Below are 21,358 nucleotides of genomic sequence, written 5' to 3'. Positions count from 1 at the left end.
GAAAGAAAAAAAGCTAAATTATCATTATATAATTAATACAAGGACCCTTAAAAACTTAGTCTTCTGACTCGTTTCTATTTCATCTTTTTTGCTATAAGGTTTTTGAGACAGGAACTATTTCCCTGCAACACACATTTTTAGAAGAATAAGTACAAACACACACAACACCTTTTATATTTTTAAATAAAAGTATAAACAATAAATATATATGTTAGTATGTATAAGAGGATATTTCATATATAATATAAAATATTGTATATATATCATATATAAAATAGGGGAGGGAGGGATGTACGTATATATAAGGCTATGCTAGCAAAAGGGCTTCTTTAGTTTGTGCATTGCTTATTGTGTTGCCAGTATAGCTGCTGAACAAGTGTTACTTACACTTCAGTAGGTCTGCATGTGGAACAACCTCTACAGAGTTTTAAGTTGATTTGCTGTGCCTAAAAGTACAGAGGAGGGAAGAAAACCCTTTTCTGTTGACAAAAGCCCTTGTGTGGTTGCAGCTATACCAGTGGAGTGCTAATGCATCTTGAGGAGATGATGTCACTGAACTGGAAGAATTCCATCTGCTGGCAATGCCCTCAATCCTCACTGCAGGGCTCTGCCTGCATGGGTTGGGATGATCTGCAGAGGCTTCATGGCATAGCTAGGCTGCTAATGCAGATCTACTCTGGTGAAAGCACCAGTCGTGCTGGTAGCACTGTATAATTATTCCCTGTGTGTCAATGGGATGTTAGAAATCCTGCCATTAAAGAATTATTGCTAAAAATTTGTTAAACAGTTAATTGCTGACCACTTTAGTGGAAAAACAGCTGATGTGCTTATTCGCTGGATGTAGTCACAAATGATTTGTGGGTAGAGTCATCCTCATCTGTCATTTACTGTTTACAAAATTGATTTGAAGTGTGTTATCCGTTACCTTTCTAATTCTGGTTCCTGGGCTTGCCCTCGAAAATGCCAGGAGGAAAAGCAGTGAAACATAGCTGTTTACAGCAAGATAGAAAGGCACTGCAAAGGTTAGAGTTGGTGTTCAGATTTGTGCTAAGGAAAAGATAGAGTCCTTTCTCCCTCGCGGCCTATATGTCTGTAATGTGTAGTGGTAATGTGAGAACTAATCAATTGTTAATAACCTACCTTGAATATTAAATTTTATTTGCTTTTTGAATTATATTGGGAAGCATTTAAGACCCGTTTCTCAGTTCTGTAGGTGTAAAGCAATAAAATTTACAGTACATAAAATTTAAAAATGGAATCTAAACATTCAACAATAGTACTGTGTTTGTACTTGTACTGACCATTTAATTCAAAGTGATAGCAGCCCCCTTCTCATATTAGAAGACTTTTTTTTTCTTCCTCCCTTATTTAAAAATCTGAAAACAGAAAATATCTTAGAATGCAAGCTAAAAATATATTTACAGAATCACAGATTGTGTAATGTTAGAAGGGACCACAGTGAACTGATCCAACCTCCCTGCTCAAGCAGAGTCCCAGAGCACATTGCACAGGATTGCATCCAGACATATTTTGAGTATCTCCAGTGAGGGAGACTCCATGAGCTCTCTGGGCAATCTGTTCCAGTGGACAATCACTTGAACAGAAAAGAAATTATTCTTCATGTTCGGGTGGCACTTTCTGTGTGTCTGTCTCTGCCTATTGCCTCTTGTCCTGTTGCTTGGTACCAATGAGAAAATCCTGGCTCCGTCCTGTTTTCACCTTCCCTTCAGATACTTATAGAAATTGATAAGGGCCCCTCTCAGTCATCTCTTCTCAAGGCTGAATGGGCCCAACTCCCTCAGCTTTTCCTCATAAGTGAGGTGCTCCAGTCTCCTAAACAACTTCATAACTGTCTGCTGGGCTCATTCCAGGAGCCCTATGTCTCTCCTCTCCTGGGAAGCCCAGAACTGGACACAGCACTCCAGATCTGGCCTCACCAGGGCTGAGTAGAGAGGCAGGATCACCTCTCCCAACCTGCTGGCAATGCTTTTCCTAATGCACCTGAGGATACCATTGGCCTTGTTGACCGCAAGGACAGACTGTTGGCTCATGGTCAGCTTGTTGTCCACCAGGACCCCCAGCTCCTTCTCTGCAGAGCTGATTTCCAGAAGGTACAGCCTGTACTGGTGCCTAGGATTTTTCCTGCCCATGAGCAGGACCCTGTGTTTGCCTTTGAGGCATTTCAGAGAGTTCCTCCCTGCCCATCTCTCCAAACTGTTGAGGTCCTGAAGGGCTGCACAGCCCTCTGCAGTACCTGCCACTCCTCCCAGCTTTTTGTTGTCAGCAGCCTTGCTGAGGAGGCATCTCCCCCTTCATCTAAGTCACTGACGAAAATGTTAAACAATACTGGGTTCAGTACTGAATGCTAGGGGGCACCACTAGTGACTGGCCTCCAGCTAGACCCTGTGACAAAACCCTCTGGGATCTGCTGTTCAGCCAGTTCTTAATCCACCTCAGTGTCCACTCATACAGACCATACCTTCTGTGTTTTCCTATGAGGGTATTATAAGAGATTTACTACCTATTGTTCTTACATAAGGCACTTTGAAAAAACTTTACTGTTGTAGTAATTGAAAATTGAATTTAGAGTTTTACTAGGCAGATGCAACAAAGGTCAACTTCTTTGACCCTTGTTGACTCTGTTACCTTCTTTGGGCCTTTTGTAGGTGATCAGTTGTTTGATGGCCCCAGACTGCAATCTGTGTTCTCTTCCTGTTGTTAGTTTTTCTGTGGAACATCTTTTCTCTAGAACTACATAAATCAATAAATATATAGCTTTGTTTCAGATGAGTTAGTGTGGCAGCTTCCTGACTGCAACTAACTTTTATTTTCTTTCTTTAGATAGAGGACTTTTAACTTTAGAGAAAAAGTATATAGGGAATTAGAGTTATGCTTGTAAAGGTGCTAACTTTCTTTAATTAAGCTACAGTTAAAGAATGTAATTTAACCTTGCTAAAGTAAGGAGAAAAAACCCAGACTCTAGAGCAGAAGAAATTTAGTATTCTAAGGCAAAACTGTGTAACACATGTAAAAAAAGTTTTACAGGAAGATAGGCATGCATTACTCTTAAAGGTGTAGTGAGAACACTAGAGCATGAAGGGATATTTTTAATCTTCATGAACCACTTGAAATCAGCATTGCTTTTCATGTTTTTTTTTTCTTCTCATGAAAAACAAGGAGGAAAAACTTGATTGCTAAGGGAGGATCCCATAGTAGAGGATTGAAAGTGAATTCTAAGGAGAAAGGAATTGAGTGACCAAGTAGAGAAGAATTTAAGAAAGGAAAACAGATAAAAGACTAAATCAGAACCATAAGCTTCATGTTGTTCTTAAGTAGCTTCATGGATTACTTTGGACATGCTGCTGGACATCCTATATATGATTTTTTTAATAGTGAAAGTGACAGAAGGGCTTAGTTAGTCTTTTATAATTACTGTATCAGTGAAGCAGTGAAATACAACTTCTCAGCCTTATTTCAGTTAGCTAAGAGCTGAAGTTAACTTTGTGAAGAAACGATTGCTTGGGGAGTGTGTGTGTGTAATGAATCTACCTTTATCCTGCTATAGCATCAGTTTTCTGTTTTATGAGAGACATTTTATGCAGCCCTTTTCTGCTTAAAAGAAGTTGTGCAATTGATACTTCTTAGTGTTCTGTTGTCTGAACAAGTGAAAACAAGAAATGTGAAAAACTTTGAAGAGCTTTCTGTTCAAAAATTAACAGACTGAATTTGACCTACATCTTCTATTTGAATTGGATATTGCTTTCTGAAAAATTCTCTTCCCAGAAAAATTTTGGGGGTTTGTTTGGGTTTTTTGTGTGGGAGTGGAAAATTTGTGTCTTGTGTTGAGCTGGCAAAATGCCAACTGCCCAAAGAACAGAGTTAGCCTCCGCCTGAGAAAAGGGAAAAGGGGAAAAAGGTCTCAAACTAAGTTTATGCTTAAACTAGCTACATATATTTATACAGAAAAGAGAAAAGTAAAATTACAATATAACACACACTTACACAAGCTAGGAATAACAAAAAACCCCACTTCCCCGCTCTCTAGTGAAAACAGATTCTGTCACTCTGGATCTGTGAGCACCCCAAAAGACACCCAACAAGAAACAGAAAGAGTAACAACATATGTTTCTACTTCCCTGAACTCAAACAAAAGGCAAGTAGCGGCAGCAGCAGGAGCAAGGCCTTGCACAACAAAACAACTCTAGCACATCTTGCTTGTACTTCAGTCATGGTGGAACTGACCTAACACCTCCCACACACCCGCTCTTACCCCTTCTGTGAGATGATGTCGTAATATGGTATGGAATACAACACTACTGGCTAGAAGAAGTCAGCTGTTAACTAGCCCAGCCCAGCTCAAGTCAGCTGACAATTCCAGGCCTAGTCTCCACTTTAAAACCTAAATTTTAGGCCTATCTGGCTAAACTCATAACAATTTGTTAAGACTTAAAGACGCTATCCTATGCACATTCTGTAACGAAGCATGAAAAAGAAACAGGATTTTTCCCATGAGATAATTGAGGCTTTAAATAATAATCCACTGTCACACAAATTCTGTTATGTGTGCCATATGTCTTTGAGTAGCTTTTGCCAATATTGTCCTTTTATGGACTTAAATTCCTGTAGTACAATGACATTTCATACGGTTTAGAGATGGAAGAGACTTGCTGAAAACTCTTCTTTGTTTCTGAAGCAACTTTATATTCCCACATTAGACACTGTGTCTTGATCACATAAGGATAGTTTTCAAACAGTTTCTAGAAAACCACATTCCTGACACATTAGCTAGAGATACAGTGGTAGGCACTTGAATTTTGTTTACTGTCTAGTGTAGCTTTCTATCTGTTAAAGGATTCAGAAGAAGAAACAAGGAAATCAAATCAACCAAAATAAACACATACTTCAAAGGAATTGGTTAGGAAATTAAAAAACTGTAGTAGTACCTGACTCTCATTTTTCTAAGACACATTTAAACAAGAAGAAAACAGTAAGGAATAAAAATTGCCACAGGGTCTAGTGAGATGCCTGTCATTAGCGGTGACACCAACGGAGGGCTACGAAGATGGTTAAGGAACTGGACCATCTCTTGAGGAAAGACTGACAGACTTGGGCCTGTTCAGCCTTGGAAAGACATGACTAAGAGAGGATCTTATCTGTGTCTATAGGTATCTGAAGGGAGGGTGTCAAGAAGATGGAGCCAGGCTCTTCCCAGTGATCCCAGGCAATAGGACAAGAGGCAACGGGCAGAAACAGGTGCACAGGAAGTTCCACGTGCAAATGCTGAAGAGCTTCTTTACTGTGTGAGTGACTGAGCACTGGAACAGATTGCCCAGAGAGGTTCTGGAGTCTCCTGCACTGGGAAGGTTCAAGAACCATCTGGATGCAATCCTGTGCAATGTGCTTTGGGCTGACCCTGCTGGAGCAGGGAGATTGGACCAGAAGCCCCACTGTGATCCCTTCCAACCTTATCCATTCTGTGATTCTGGGATGTCATAATCACAAAATGCCTGAGATTAGGAAGGGACCACTGGAGTTCACCTAATTCACTTGCCTCTGCTCAAACAGGACCACCTAGAGCTAGTGTGCAGGACCATGTCCATGGGTCTTTTGAGTACCTCCAATGATGGACACTCCACGACATCCCTGAGCAGTCTGTGTGTGGGCTTGGTCAAAAATAAATGTGTTTGGATGTTCAGGGGGCTCCTCCCATGTTTCAGTCTGTGCCCATTACCTTTTGTCTTGTCATTGAGCTGTCCAATGATGGGCCATAAAGGTAGTGGACTGGAGCATCTTGCATATGAGGAACAGACTCAGAGGGCTGGGACTACTTAGGCATCTCTCGGCTCATTGGTGGATGCTCTCAATTTTGTCCATGTCAATTTTGTACTGGTAGGCCAGAACAGAGTACTGTCATCCAGGTATGGCTTCAACAGGGATGAGCAGAGGGGAAGGATCTCCTCTCTTGACCTTTTAGCATGTGCTTTGCCACAGGGGCACGTTGCTGGCTTATGTGCAGCTTGGTCTGCCAGGAGCTTGTCTGCAAAGCTGCTTCCTAGCTGGGTAGACAGTATCTGTATATGAAATTGTTCCCGTTGTAAAAGATTTTGCATTCCCCTTTGTTGAACTTCATGAGTTTCCTGTGTGTCTGTTTGTCCAGCCTCTTGAGGTCTGTGGTAATGGTAAGACCTAACATAGAATGGTTTGCATTGGATGAAACCTTCAGACATCAAGTCCAACCCCCTGCTATGACCAGGGACTTGTTCCACTAGACCAGATTTTTCAAAACCCCATGCAACTTGGCTTTGATGGGACATCCAGTCTCACCACCTACATCATAAAAAATTTTGTCCATACATCTAATCTAAACTTACCATCTTTCAGTGTAATACCGTCGCTCCTTGTCCTGTCACTACAGACCCTAGTAATAGTCTCTTCCAATTTTCTTTTTGTATTTGTATTGTCTTTTCCATTTGCACTTTGTATACTGAAAGGTCACAGTGAGTGTGCCTGGAGCTTTTCAGGCTGAACAACCCCAGCTTTTTACCTTTTTTTCTTAGGAAAGCTGTGCCAGCCCTCTCAAATGATTTTTATGGGCCTCTAGCAGATCAGTGTCTTTCTTGCACTGTGGACCCCAGAGCTGGGCATGGTACTCCAGGTAGGCGTCTCCTGACAGAGGAGTAAAGGTGGAGAATCATCTCCCTTGGTAGACTGGCCACAATTTTTTTGATGCAATGCAGGGTACACTTGGCTTTCTAGGCTGCAGATGCACACTGCTGGTACATGTCTAATGTTTTATCCACTAGCACCCCGAGTCCTTCTCAGCAGGGCTATTCTCAACCTCTTCATCCTTCAGTCTGTACTGATGCTGGGAATCACCCCAATTCAGATGCAAGACCTTGCCTTTGGCCCTGTTGAGACTTCTGAGGTTTACATGGGCCCACTTCTCAGGCTTGTCAAAGTTCATGTGGGTGTTATATCTTCCCTTAAGTGAACCAGTTACACAACACAGCTTGGTGTTATCTGCAAAATTGCAAAAGATGCAATCAGTCCTATTGCCTGTATCATTGATGAGTAGTGTTGGTCACATTGTGGGCTCCTGAGGGACACCACTAATTAATGGTTTCCACAGAGACATGGAGCTATTGACTCTTTGGATTGAATCTCATTGACTCCTCAGATGCAGTTATCCTGCCAGTTCCTTATTCATGTAATAATTCATGTCCAACAGATAGAGTCACTCTATTACAGAAGAATGTGAATATATTTTTCAAGGAGATTGCTTATTGTCCTGCAGTATATTCTTCCCTGTAGCTGAAATACTCTTTGAAAAGTACGTGCAGGAATTTAAATGCAAGTGTTAATTAATGTCTTAGGCTGTCTGATGAGTTTCCACCTGCCAGATTTGACTGTTGGTAGTGTGGGTGCATGCAGGTTTTTTGGCTTTTTAGGATGACAGAGAAAACTGGATGCAACAGAAGCATAGCCTTGACTTATTTCCTTTTTTGGAAAGTTACATTTGCAATGTTGGTTTTACGAATATTTCTAAACAGTGAGGGAAAAGGTTATTCCTTGGCCAACTACCTGTGTGTGCTCATACAGTGGTCCTCTTATATTTGTTGGCTGTAGGCATTTGGTGCAAGCTCTCACTTCCTTTTGCTATTTAAGCAAACAAATGAAAAGCTGTAGATTTCCCATTGGGAAAGAAGAGATTTTGGCAACGAAATTGAACATAGTAATGCATGTTTTTCTTGCATGTCTTTCTGCCTGCTTCAATTTAACAAAATCACATTTCTTCAGTTTTACAGAAGATAACATGAAACCATCTTTTACATTTTGGGTCTCTAGATGGCTTCTGTACTTGCCAGCTATTTTTTCAGAAGACGTACATGAAGCTTGAGGGAATCTGTTAATAGTATTACTGAAGCTAGTGCTCATAAGATTTTGGAAAATTTTCCTGCTGTCAGGTGTTTATTTAAAAGGATACAAGAGAAGGCAGCTATTGCAGCTTGGGACTAGTCATAACATTTTTTACACTGTTCATTTACAATCACATCTGAATTTTTAGTTTAGTGCTTTTCAATAGATACTGAATAGTACATCACACATCTGTTTAAGAACAGAAGAATGCTACAACTGTTTAATTACAGGAAAACCAGATTTTTAAGTAAAAATGTGTTAAAATAAAATTAGGTGTTTGTGACCTCAGCAGAGCTACCTTAAAGTGGGGAGTGGGATTGTAGAAACTTGTACTCTATCTTGATGAGCAAGGAGCCTAAAGGAGCCTTGTCATTGTTTAATGATAGGAACTATGTTTCACAGAAATATACTAACTCTGTCTCTAGAAGTCTTTGTCAGAGATTGAAAATGTAATTCCAAATTTAAAGTCCTCATTAAAGATCTCTTTATAGCTGGACTTTGCCTAGAATGTTAAGAGATTAAAAGTTGTACTACCTTTAAAATTGTAAAGAGTTTCTTGCTCAGAGAAGCAAATGCTGTAGGTTTTATATGTTGATTTTTTAGTCTTTATGGCTCAGTTAAGGGGGTACTAGGAAAAACATCTGAGGCAATAAAATGTACATCTAGACAGCACAATAATATGAATTTTTAATTCCTTTTCTCCCTTTGCAAATATGAAGAACTTCTGGTTTTGCAATAATATAGTGAGTGAACTACTGATGTTTTTAAAATCACTGCTGTGGTTAATTATCTCAGTGCAGTTTAAGTATGCATCATTGCACTTTTCTCTACTTTCCCATTTCCCTCTGAAAGTGGACACAGCCTTTGCTCTGAAGTAATGATAATAATTGGTAGTAAGACAGACCTGTTACTCATCCTTTTTTGAGCACATTTCTTACGGCAGATGTCTAGTTTTTAATTAACTGATAATGAACATGCCTAGTAGACCATGATACTGCTGCCAACTGACTCCATTTTATATCTCACTGCTGCTTAGCTCTTCTTAAAAGGTTACAGAGCAGGCATTAGTGTCTTTGAAATGATGGGAAAGTGAATATATGCATAGCATAATTGTTTCCAGGATCTACTATGGCAAATGTTTTGTCACTAAATACATCTGGGGAATACTGCTGTTATCCATCTCCCTGGTCTTTAGTTTCTTCCTTTGTGTGCAGTGCATATTCCTTTCACTCCTTTTAGAAAGAGAATACAGTATATTTTTAACAATTCAAGTTTATTAAATAAAAGAGTATGAACTTCTGGAAAGTATCATCTTTACGTGTTAGGGAGAACTTTAAACTTGTTATGAATACGTACTATATAAGCAGTAAATCAATATACAAAGTCTTAAATAACAATGAACTTCAAATAATAAACACAAAGACTATGGTCAGAATTTCAGTCCCAAGTCAGTTTAATTTAGTGCCATATTTAAGGATCTTTGTGTACTGTGTCCCAAAGTAATCATTTGGAAAACTACGAAGGTGTGTAGAGCAGCTTTGCAATGCACTTGCAGCTCTCATACATTACACTGAATAGTATTCACCTCTGTCCCTGGGCAGTACTGTTAGAGAACACAAGATATAGCCCTCCTCAGTATATGCTTTCAGCTTCAGAACCTCTTACAGTCGATTAATCTGTTCCTCATTTCTCAGACTTTCAAAAGGCACGGTGTTAGGCTACAAGGCAGAGCCAGGGAAATGGTAGGTAATGTGCCTGTAACATTTCTTAAAATGTTAACCTATACTTCCTGAAATCAAGTGGATTAACTTGTTTGTTAATTAAATGAAGTAAAAGAAGCATGAGTAACAGGAATCCTCAAATACTTCCTGAACAAAATGGAAACACTTTTTTCTCTGTTTCAACCTTCCCATGCTCACACAGCAAAAAGAAGCTAATTTGAGCTCACTGTTAGAGAAAGGAGGGGTCTTTTCTCCACAAAACTGATTTGGAAGGAATAAATCACTTTTTATTCTTAGGCAATTGCACACTACAGCTGGATAACCCAGAGTGATAGTGCTGCCTGGGACAAGACCTGCTATCAGTGGTGCACATCTCTGCTTATTCATGCTGTCTCAGAGGTAGAGTGCAGATGATTGACCTGGCTGAAGTGGTCAGGAGGGGAATGACTACGATATACCATCTTTGAGGGAGCCTGCCAAATCATTGGGTTATCTCCTGTTTCGAGGACATGTGCTAAAAATTACTGAAGTCTTGATAAAGTCTGTGAGAAGAGGGATGTCTTCTTGTTTTTTGGATGCTGGATCAAAATAGCAAAACAAAAAACCAAACCCCTGCAAGTCCTGTCAGACTTTAGAGTTGTTTTACTGATAGCTCTTCAGTTAAGTGAAGCTTCACTAGCAGTAGCTGCTTGATATTGTGTTAACTACTTGAAATAAAAATAATTCTTAGAACTTCCTTCAAAAATGTTACTTGTTGTAGCAAGTTGTTGTAAACACATAAAAATAGAACTACCTCTTTTATCATGTTTTTTAAACATACTAAAAAGCTGACAAAGGTTGTGATCAGATGTATATATAGCAATGAAGACCAGTGAGGATTTTTATGCAGCACTTGAAAATATATTTCTGATGTATGATGTGTGGTGAAAGATTTGGTAAGTATGTGGCCTTGAGATTTTCTTGTATATCAAAATAAGTAAATGGTGGCTACATGACAGCTGGGACAGCAGAAAAGTGAAAGATTAGCAGGTCCAGTCCATAGTTCTTGAATGTCAGCCTCTGTGTCTGCATTGTTTTATAAGCAGCCTGAGGCATGTCTTGGGATGGGGTTCTGAGAAGTAAAACTACAGGAGTGCAGTAGTCATTTAAATACTAATAAATGTATTCATTCGTATGCCAGTAGATGTTGTGCAGGTATTGTTGGCAGTTTGTCTTGAAGAATCTTTGGACTTATAGAAGAAGATACAATATTTCTACATTATTTTGAGTTGAGGATTTTTGTGGTAACTTGTGAAATTGTGAGCTGTAGTCTAGGCATGATTTCAGTAGCTGTTGGCAGTACTGCAACAATTTTGCCTGCTCTTAAAGGACCACTAGCATTTACCTGGTCAAACTTGATGTCTAGCTGAGTTTGTCCAGTTTGGACATGGATTTATCTATCTTCTTTTTGATCCCATGATTTGAGTGGGATCTGGCTTTCTTCTGGTATCTGCTTTCAACAGAGGGATAGTGGAGAGTGGCCAAGGTGTGGAGGCTTCTTCTGTCTTCTACTCACATGCCCAGTCAAAAGGAAACAAGAAAGAAGCAGAAAATCTGTTTACCTGTAGCAGACTATAGGGGAGCTATGACTAAGCTAAGGATGGTTTTGAAGCTTCATTTATAAAAACAAGTGTGCTGAGCATTTCGAACCAATTAAATGGATAGCTGAACTTGAAAAAGTTAATAAAACCATAGACTGAATTAGAAAATATCTTAATATTTAAACTATGGGTAAGGCATTCTACTATAAGAACTCTATTTCTAAAATTGCTTACAGCCATACAGGGTGTTATGCCCATTCCATGGACAATGGACAGTGTAAGGTTATGAACAATTCCCCTTCACATGCCCTCAAAAATCCTTGGCTAGAATAAAATACAGATATAACTTCACTAAAGACAAAATTGAGCAGTATCTTTTGCACTTTTTAATCTTCAAAATAGAAATGTACTTGCTGTTCTCAAACTGGGGGAAGGTAAGGATGTGAGTTTAAATCCATGTTGACACTGAAACATTTTTTTATTTTCAGAGCAGTGAGATACCTTTCTGTAGAAAGGGAAAGGTATTTGGGCCTTCTGCTGCTGCTCTTTGTCTCCAGTGATGCTGTGGCAGGCAGTTGCTGCCCAAAACAACCTACAGTAGTTGAATTTATTGCTCAGGTTGGAAAATGGGTACCCATCTATCCTTTTTGGGTAATGGGACATGAACACAGTGGTCCAAAGACAGCATGATATAATGCAAGTATATATAATGTGGTGGGACAAAGGGGAGAGGCTAAATTTAGAACAAACAAATAAATGACAAAACCCACTGTTGATTCTCAGTAATTAACCAAACTTCTGCCTTATCCTTCCCAAACTATGTGCTATACATTGTTCTTCTGGGGATGATGATACCACTGGGAACAGCAGCAGCAGTTGCAGGCTCAACATCTCTCCCATGGCCATGGACCTCCAGTGCCTCTAACGCCGCATCCATCAGGACTTCAGCCTCCAGGAATCCCGCCACTTGGAAGCAGTGCTGGCCTTCTTGCCCTTTCTAGTGCTTTGGGTGGGCAATCTCACTTGGCAATAAAAGATGACAAGAAGCATCATGATGCAGACCACCACAGAGGTGAGAGGCATGGCAGGCCTGATTAGGACATTGTCAGATTTTCACATTGCTGCAAATTATGTGCATCTCTAAAGAATTCAAGTTATACAGAATGAGAAAAAACGGTTGGCAACCTTTAAAACTTTTTCACTATTTTAAAAGGGGATCACTGGGTGTCACCTGCTCTGTTCTTTGCAGGGTGTTTTGACATCCTAATAAATGCTTACTTATAATAGCAGTGGCCTGCAACATATTGTGGAAAACTGTTAAACTGCATAATGGGTAATTTTTTCAAGGAAAGTAATGTTGTTAAATGGGTGGGTGGGAAGGTAGGGGGAACAAGAAGTTAAATTCTGAAGTGACTGTGTTCAAATGAATGATTTAGATAATTACATCTGTTAGTTCAGTTTCATAGGCTTCAATTCGAGTACTCAGTTAAATATTGGGCATAATTGCACTTGACCAATTTTTGAAAGAAAGTAATTTATTCTGTCATGGAATAAAACTAGGCTTTGTGTATGGTTAAACTGTAATCATGTTTACAAAATACTGTAATTTTCAGGAAATCACTGTATTAGGAATGTGCAATGACTTCAAATAAATAAAAGCCATTTTAAAACTGTTTACGGCTTGTGTTCTAATTTTTCCCCCCTTTTTATTTCTGTTCTTGCCTCTGTGTCTGAACGGGCATGTCTGTCCATTTCTTGGTTACTGCGGGAGCAGACAGAGAGCCAGGCACAGTGAGTACCAACATTCCTCTGAATGTTTCCCCTTCTAGTATTCTAATAATCAACTGTTGCACTGTTTGTCTGTTTTATCTTCCTTTTAGCTATTTTCATGGTAGTAGACATGTGTTTTCTGTTCAGATATCTCGTGGTTTGTGCAGAACACCAAGTCTAGACTGTATGAAGGAGTTTTATTTCTAAGCAGAATGATTTTAGGCAAACTTGAACTTTAGTTTGCTTATGAGCACATGACTGGGGGAGGTGGAGGATGCAAATCAAAAAGAACATTACAAATATTACATATTAGTAATCTCAATATATTAGTCAGAGTTGAGATTTTTCCTCTAGGATTTTCAGGATTTAAAGTTGCATAACAGGTGAGAAATTTAAATGTGAGAATTTTAAATGTGTCATGATGTGTCCATGGCCTTAGGAGTTTTATTTATTGCATGACTTTAAACAATTTGTAATTTGTACTTCATGTGTAACTTGTTTCGCAATTCTATTTTCCCTGTAATAGAACTGCTCTAAGACAGTCTTATCTACTAAAAAACTTTGTTACAGCTTTTTATACAGTGTTGATTTGAGTGATATTGCTATATTAATCTGTTGGAGCTGGACAAGTGCAACTTCTACATCTTTTCAAGTAACAAAGCTAATTCTTCTTGTTCATGTCATAGGTGAATTTGAGCTCTGTTTTGTTCCTTTTCTCAGAAAAGCCAGACTAGGAAAAGCGATCTGACAGATAGCTTTGTAGTACTAACCTTTTGATGCTTATTGCTGCTTTTTTAATATATATACTAGACTTGCTTGCAATTATTTACTGGAAACTGTCTGTATCTCTTTTGTGGCAGTCTTTTGGTTTTAGATTACTAAGCAAGAAGCATTCCTTTCAGCTTGCCTAATGTTATTAATGACAGTGTAACTGCATAAATAATTTTAAAGTCAGTTTTCATTAAGTCTCAGATTTATTTAGGATGTGTTCCTCTGTGTGGAACATACTTCTTTGAGTGATGTTAGTCAACTTCAGGAATCTCATTAACTCTTCTTAGGAGCTGAGGATGGAGGTTTGCAGTGTGTGTCTGTGCACATATACATGTATATCTGGTAGTGATGGCTTTGTGTTTTGATTTGGTTACATTTCCTTTGGTTGCCCTGTTGCCATCTTCTCCTGCCCTGTCCATCATGTAATTTGCTAAAAGGTTTTTTGAATTTAAAATCAGATGTTTCAGTGTTGTGAAATTTAGACTCTGAATTGTGGGTGAGAATAGTTTTTGCCTATGGAAGGAGAACAGTCAAAAATTAGACCAGGCTTTTTTGTTGTGGGAGAATTGAAGTATTACTTGCTTAATTTACTATAGATGTAAATTTTAAAAACTATGTAAAATTGTTGCTGCAGTTACTTTTGTCTTCATATGTGTAAACTCATGATTGCTTGGTTTATCTGAAGCAGACTGGTTTTATGCTGCATTTACCACTAAGTAACCTTTAAATAATCTGAGGCTTAGTTTCATACAGGAATTTTGCCATGTGGACATATTGAGTTCAGGATATAAGGACATCCTTGTTCCTTTTTGGTATCAGTGGAGGATAATACTTCATAACAAAATTAAATCTTAGTAGCTGAATACACGTAGACTTGAACTTAAAATTTTTTAAATGCAATGTTACATTAGAATCTTTGCTTAACCCTGAATGATATCTTCAGTGAAAGAATCATAATTTAAGAGATGGAAGTTCAAATCTATAGCTAAAATGATGAACTGGGAATTATTTGATCTTCAAACTTCTGTAATTGACTTGTATTCTTAATGTAAAATATAAGGATTATATGAAATTGATCTCAAGTATACAAGGCATAACAGCAGGTCTGTTTGGTTATTATGTGTGGTTCCAACTAGCAGTAGGCTCTTATGTTTCAAATCACTTTGTAACATCTGGGTCATCAAGATAAATCCAATTTGATTTTCTGAGTAACATTTTAAGAGTGATGGTGCTGTCAGAAATCCTGACAAAGGCATGCTTTCATTGTCCAAGACACCAAAACCCGTACTGTTTGTAAGTTATCTAAATTTACCATGATGTTTGGTATTACTATGCAGTTTTACAGTATGACTTCCATCAAATATGTCTAGCTTGACTTTGAAGTACCATCAGTAGAATCTGACAGCTTTAAACATTCAAGTTTGAAAAATTAATACCTATTTGGTTTTAAATTGAGTTGTTGTGGCATAACTTTGAGTTGAAGCATATTGTGGCACATTTGAGCATATTCATTTTTTTAAAGTCTTAGAGAAAAAAGTGGTCATGAGCTTTGGTGTATTGTCTGTTTAGCAATACTCCACAATATATTTATAACAATATGATTAAAGTATTTACAAAGATGTGATTTCATTATTCTTCATTTTGACCACTGCCCTTTTTAAATGCTTTTGCTGTTTCTAAATAGCAAGAGTTATGTTTTCTTTTATATGTTATCTCAAGTTTCAGGAAGTAAAATGAAAAAACTTTTTTGTTAATGCATATTTGTGAAATACATAAGTAACATAAAAGTTAGTAATAATAGTACACTTAATAGGTGAATGCTAGAATTATTTTGCCAAAATTAAATTGCAGGACTACATAGGTAATGGCTGGTGGGTTTTGGCCGATGTAGCTCTAACCATCCCAAACTGGCTCATGTTATTTTGTGGGTGCAGGCATCTAATGGGACACAGTCTGACTGCAGGTAATGAAGACAGGCAAAGTCAGCAAGTTTTGCAACTGAAGCTTGAAGTTTTGAGAGAAGACATGAATACAAAAAAAGTTATCTTTTGCCCTCATGAAAAACATTGAGCTTGTTTTCTAAGACTTAAGAAAAATTAATGAATTTTCCAAGACCTCCTCTTGCCATTGCTATTGAGTATAAATGTTACAATTGTTTTGGGAAACAAATGTTCTTTTCTTAGAGTAGAAGAATACTCTGTACCCTAAGCTCTCTGCCCTGTTCTTCCACTCCGAGTCATGGAGAAAGAAGATATGAACAATTGAATGCTACTTTTTGGATGATATTATGTGCAGGCTGGGGTTTTTTTTGTGTTTTATTGCTTTTAAATGGTGGAGAAAACTTATAAAAATTGCTCTGTGGAAATCTAGGGTACTCATCAAGTAGTATAGCACAGATCGAAAGCACAGTCCATTTCAACAGAAGTTGATCATACACAAGAGCTGTGGGTTGCTGTGTTGTAGTTAAGTTTGTAGCGATAGAAAGCAAGCAGCATGAGATTAATGGCAAAGGACAAGGAAATTGGGGTGGTCTGGTGTAAGTTTTTACAGATACCCTGATTCTAACAAACATTAGCTAGAAGATACTGAAATCAACAGAAGTCTTATTCCCTGTTAATGTCTTCTGATTGTAAAATCAATGTGGAGAGAGACTCAAATGTATTTAGGTGTCTAGATTTCCTTGTTCTGAATATGAATGTAGTAGTCTAAATATAACATAAATCAGTGGTCAAAAGGAAGGTGAAGTCAGTAGCTTTCTATCACCAATAATTTAAAACAAAATCTCCTGACTTTTTAATTCAACTTTTGAGTTTTTGACATGTGTGTTTGCAATAAGCATATTCAACAAATTGTAGTTAATGATCCTGGAGTAGAATAACTTTGAGCATAATCTTCTTGTGCCTTGCTGTGGGATAGTTAAGTCTGTCTTCTACCTGTATTCTATTATTGAGTCCTGGCAATGAGCAACTGAAGTTTTGAGCATAGATATTAGACTTCGTCCTATTTTACCTACTTAGCAGGGGATTGCGCCTGTTACTATCTGTATATGCATCTCTGTAGATAGCACTTTTGTTTGGGACAGCAGTAGATGTCTAGTGCAATGGTTAAATAAATAGAGGCTCTGCTTAATGATACAAGCAAGGCCAAGTGTCAGCTGTGGTAACTGGCTGCAATGGCAGGTGGCTGCCGTTGGCTTGGGTATCAATCAGGGAATGACCTAGCACAGAGCAAGCCTATGTGTGGGCACATCTCTGGAGGAAAAGGAATGGGAGGGCTAAGGATCCCAGCACTAGAGAAGGTCTTATCTGGGCCCAGGTGCAGGTGAACTGTGAGCACACATGTAACGTAAATACTGTTATTTAATTGCTGTAATGATCAGCCTAAAGTAAGTTGTCAGTTCTGTATGTACTATTGAGTTGTACGTATTGTATTGTAAGTGGGGCTAAATGAAATAGAGTGGGCTTCTCGGCCTGTACCTCTGGCACATATACTTGTGGTTTGGAAGTGTTTCCTCTGGGAAATGGCATGGCAGTTGAAGAAAGTGCATTTGAATAATGTACATTATATTCCTAATAGGAAGCCTGTCTTCTTTCTATGCCTCACAGCTAGATTTTTGCTTTACATTTGTCTTCTGATGGTGTTTAACTTTTGCTGGCAGCAGAGTTGTTTTAGGATCACAAGTTGCCTTTTACACAGCCCTTTTGCAGTCTGGTAACTGACAGGAAGCAGTGCTGCATTAGACTTTTGTCTTCTCTTGGGGCTTATTTGAAAAAACGGGTTTCATGTGTATAAAGTGAATTAGTGGAGAAAAAGGAAAATACTTACATGAAACTGATTTTGGAGCATTTGTTCTGATCTGAGGCTCACAATTTGCAGTGTTGCATTGGTAATCCCCAATAAATCAAGCTCCTATGATTGAAAGCAAGGATTATCCTCAGTAATGCATGAAGTCTGTGTAAATTAAGACAAAAACTGGTACCATGCAGTTTCTCTTTAGGAAACCAACTATATCCTTTTTGTACAAATTGATTTTTATTGAAGATCAATCCCAACTAAAAATTTCAGTAGTATTACTAAAAAAAAAACCATTATAGTCAAAATAAAAATTCTTGTCCTGTTTTTGAAAATTAGTCAGTTAGTAGACCTAATAGAAGAACTAGAGAGATTATTTTTTTTAAGAGAACATAAGGAGACTCTTAATATTGTGAAGCTGTTGCTGCTGTCTTCTGGTTGGCCTCATGTTTGATAGTGGACATTTAGCAAATGTAAACTACCAGAGCTAAGTATACTGTTCCTGAACCAGGAACAGTGAGTAATTACATGAGTAAGAGATATCAGTAGTCCAAGGCTTGTATGATCATCTCTTTCCCAGGTCTTGTTTGTATTTTCATTTATTTCCTATGTTACTTCAGTGTTCTGGATCTACCATATGTACCACTTTAAAAGATTCATATTTTTGCATTGTTGAATGAAGTGTTATGCAGTTGTTGATTTTAATTATGATAATAAGTTATAGTAGCAGGCTATTTTTTCATTCAGAGTTATACTTTACCTGATTTTGGTCACAGTTTTTAGAACCTTATTGGATTCCTATGGGAAACAAAACAGGAACTTTTTAATTTTTGAGTTTACTGGTGAATTTTGTCAGAACAACAGCACAAACCTACTTGCAATTTCAGATGTAGCTATTGTGAAATAAGCTGCTCTATAACAGCTTCTAACATGGATGCTCTGATTGCAGGGAATAGTGCTTAAATTATAGTTTCAGGTAAGTTGTAGAAAAGTAGTGTAAATACGACCACAGGAATTATGTTTTGAACAGTAGACTTATGATGTAATAATCTAATAATGTTTGTTTGGCATTTAAAACACAGAAGAAGCTGGGAGTTCCTACATATGTTTTACAGTTTTGAAATTCTGCAAGACTAACAGTACAAAATATTGTTAGTATAGTCTAGGTAGACTTTACAATAAAACAGAAAAAGAAAAGTCAGCCATTATAGTTACACATAGTGGTTGCCAAAATTTGCAAGCCATAACTCCCAAATAGCAGGGTTGCTAAATTTGTCCCAGCAGCTGCCCCTTTGCCACTTTTCTGCTCTTCACACTTTATTTTGGCAAATTAAAGCAAGGACCTGAGTTTATTCGCTTCGCTACCTTTACCTTGATTGTTTTTTCTAAACTCTTTAGTAGTAAAATATGTATTTTTAATTATTTTTGTTAAGGAAAGCATGTCAACTAAAATACTTTTCTCCTTTAAAGAAAAACATCTCTGGTCAAGTTTTAATTCACAACTTGCTTCCTAAGATGTTTTTATTTCTACAAATACGATGGATTCAATATTAAAATGTTGAAAATGGGTTTTAATGTTTTTTAAAATAGTGAATCTCTGAGTTTGTTTGCACCTGGGTGGAGGTAAGGGGTTAACTTCCAACTGTATTTGTCAAGGCAGTTAGTTTAATGGTCCTACAAGCCCACCTTTTAGCTGCAAAACAATTGGGTAAAGACATTATTTTGAGCTTCTTTGTACTAAATTTCAATAGACCCTCCTATATGCTTTATGTAAGCCCTTTGACATTTGTTTAGCTTGAGTAGTCATGAATAAAAGATCTTAGCCTTGGCTTTAAAGTGCAGTGTCTGAGTCAGTTAAAAAAAGGATTCAGATTGCCTTATGTACCCTGTTTCATTTCCCTTCTCCGTGGGGCTAAACATTTGTGTCTGCGCAAAACTATGTTTTGATATATTACGAGTAAATATCTGGCTCTTGGGTAATTAAGTATTGCCATTGAGGGTTTATGTATGTGTCAGTACATAGTATATGAATATATCATGCTGAAGTATATATCAGTATTAGCTCTTCTCTTGAGAGAGACGTGTGTGTGTAAATGCTTATTTACTTACATATTTATTTGAGCATATATTTATCTATGCATGTGCTTCGTTTTTAGGATCTAGGCTTACTAAGTCTTTTTGAAAAGGAGATTTTTTTTCCTCAACTCGTTCAGTATTGTTCACAGCATTAACACATCAGTGAACAAATTGCCCTCTTGCATATGCTAATCCGGCACTTAAAAGAACTCATTGTAGCACGTTTCAATGCTTTAGTTGGAACGGGGTAGGTGGAGATGGGAATCGAAGGGATGTCAAATTGTCATGTGACTGAAAAAATGTCTAAAATGCTCTTTGGGTCAACAGTTCGTACTTAGCATAACTTAGCATGAATTAAAGCAGTCCCTGTAGTTTGAGGAAAAGATTAGTCTTTGCTTCTGTCTTTTGTATGTGTATGTTGGCCTCAGTTTTTCAGATCAAATCTGATTAAGGACTTCAGCCTTAATTTCACACTGGTAGTGAATGTTATGCTGGAAGTAAAATATTTGATCTTTGTTTGAATACATTTGTTGAAGGAATCCAAATGGAGTTTACCACAGCTAACAATTGATTACTGCATCACCTTATTCAGAAAATATTTGTTATTTTAACAGTTAAAAACAAACAGCCATTTTTCTGTCCATACCTGCAGATGTAGGCATACCCAAGCCTCAATTGTTTATGATGGTCTAGAAGTGAGTAATCAGTCAGATTATATTTAGTGAATCTCTTTTATTATATGGAATCTGCATATTAAAAAAATATAAAATAATAGTTATTTGCTCGTGAGTAAACAGCAAGCCTACTTCACCAAGACAATAAAGTCATTTGAATTAATTAGTTAAATAAATGGTGACTAATAAATGAACTAAACTTGATAAGTTTAACAATGAGAATCCCAGCTTCTTAGAACGAATGAAGCTCTATATGTTTGCCTGAAGGACTTTTGATTTGAATTAAATTGAATGAAAGACTAAGTGGTTATCATATTTCTAAAGCATCTATCAAATCGAGTTTAAAGTTTTAAGCACATGTGAAGCAATCTTAAAAAGGAATTTTTAATTGACCTTGTATTTTATCTTTACAGAGTAATTCTCTGTTGGTCCCAGACAGTCTACGAAGCACAGATAAACGCAGGAATGGCCCTGAATATGCCAATGACATCAAAAAGAGAAAGGTGGATGATAAGGATTCCAGCCACTATGTAAGCAAATCTGTGTCAAAGAAGTGATTCATTTATTTGCACATACTGTGCTTGTATGAACAGTAAAAGAGCTGTGAAGAACAAGTAAAAGTGTTTCCAAAGACTTAAGTAGTACATGAATATATGTGCCAGAAAGACCACTGTTTGTGTTGTGGGAAGAGCAGTGACTCAATAGTCTGGGATGTTGTTAAATAATACTCCTCAACAGGAAAAATGGAGCCAGGAGTAGCTATTTGTGATTCAGAAGTGTTTTTGGACTCTTAGAGTTTGAACGACATCCTTTCTGAACTGCTCTAAAACCTGAAAGTTTGTTTGAAATGGAGGATTTTGTTATTGAGTGTTGTAGTAAATTTGTCTAATAATTAGCTATCACCATGTTGAGTGATAATTACCACTGCAAATTGCATATATTATAAGGCTGTACCAAGTTACTAAAGTTTACTTTTGGCTTATATGATAGTTTCAGCAGAAAGCAAATAGAAATTTCAAAAATTCACAGTTTTGTGTTTTGCATTTTTGACTAGCTT

General features: G+C 37.6%; 1 protein-coding gene across 7 annotated transcripts in view; it reads left to right on the top strand.

Moving 5' to 3' along the window:
* LOC139684612 (transducin-like enhancer protein 1) overlaps window positions 1–21,358 on the top strand; it is a 76,368-nt gene that overhangs the window by 32,549 nt on the left and 22,461 nt on the right. For 4 of the 7 annotated variants that reach the window (XM_071580731.1, XM_071580729.1, XM_071580727.1 and 1 more), the window contains 3 exons: window positions 12,086–12,290; window positions 12,993–13,009; window positions 20,715–20,831. In XM_071580731.1, coding sequence (XP_071436832.1) covers window positions 12,086–12,290; window positions 12,993–13,009; window positions 20,715–20,831 — 339 coding nt within the window. The remainder of the gene's footprint in view (window positions 1–12,085; window positions 12,291–12,992; window positions 13,010–20,714; window positions 20,832–21,358) is intronic. The other 3 variants (XM_071580735.1, XM_071580733.1, XM_071580730.1) reach the window with 2 other exon arrangements.

Source organism: Pithys albifrons, chromosome Z (genome assembly GCF_047495875.1).
Source record: "Pithys albifrons albifrons isolate INPA30051 chromosome Z, PitAlb_v1, whole genome shotgun sequence".
Lineage (NCBI taxonomy): Eukaryota > Metazoa > Chordata > Aves > Passeriformes > Thamnophilidae > Pithys > Pithys albifrons.
Note: the sequence above shows the minus strand (reverse complement) of the source record. Positions and strands in the feature narration are given on the sequence as shown.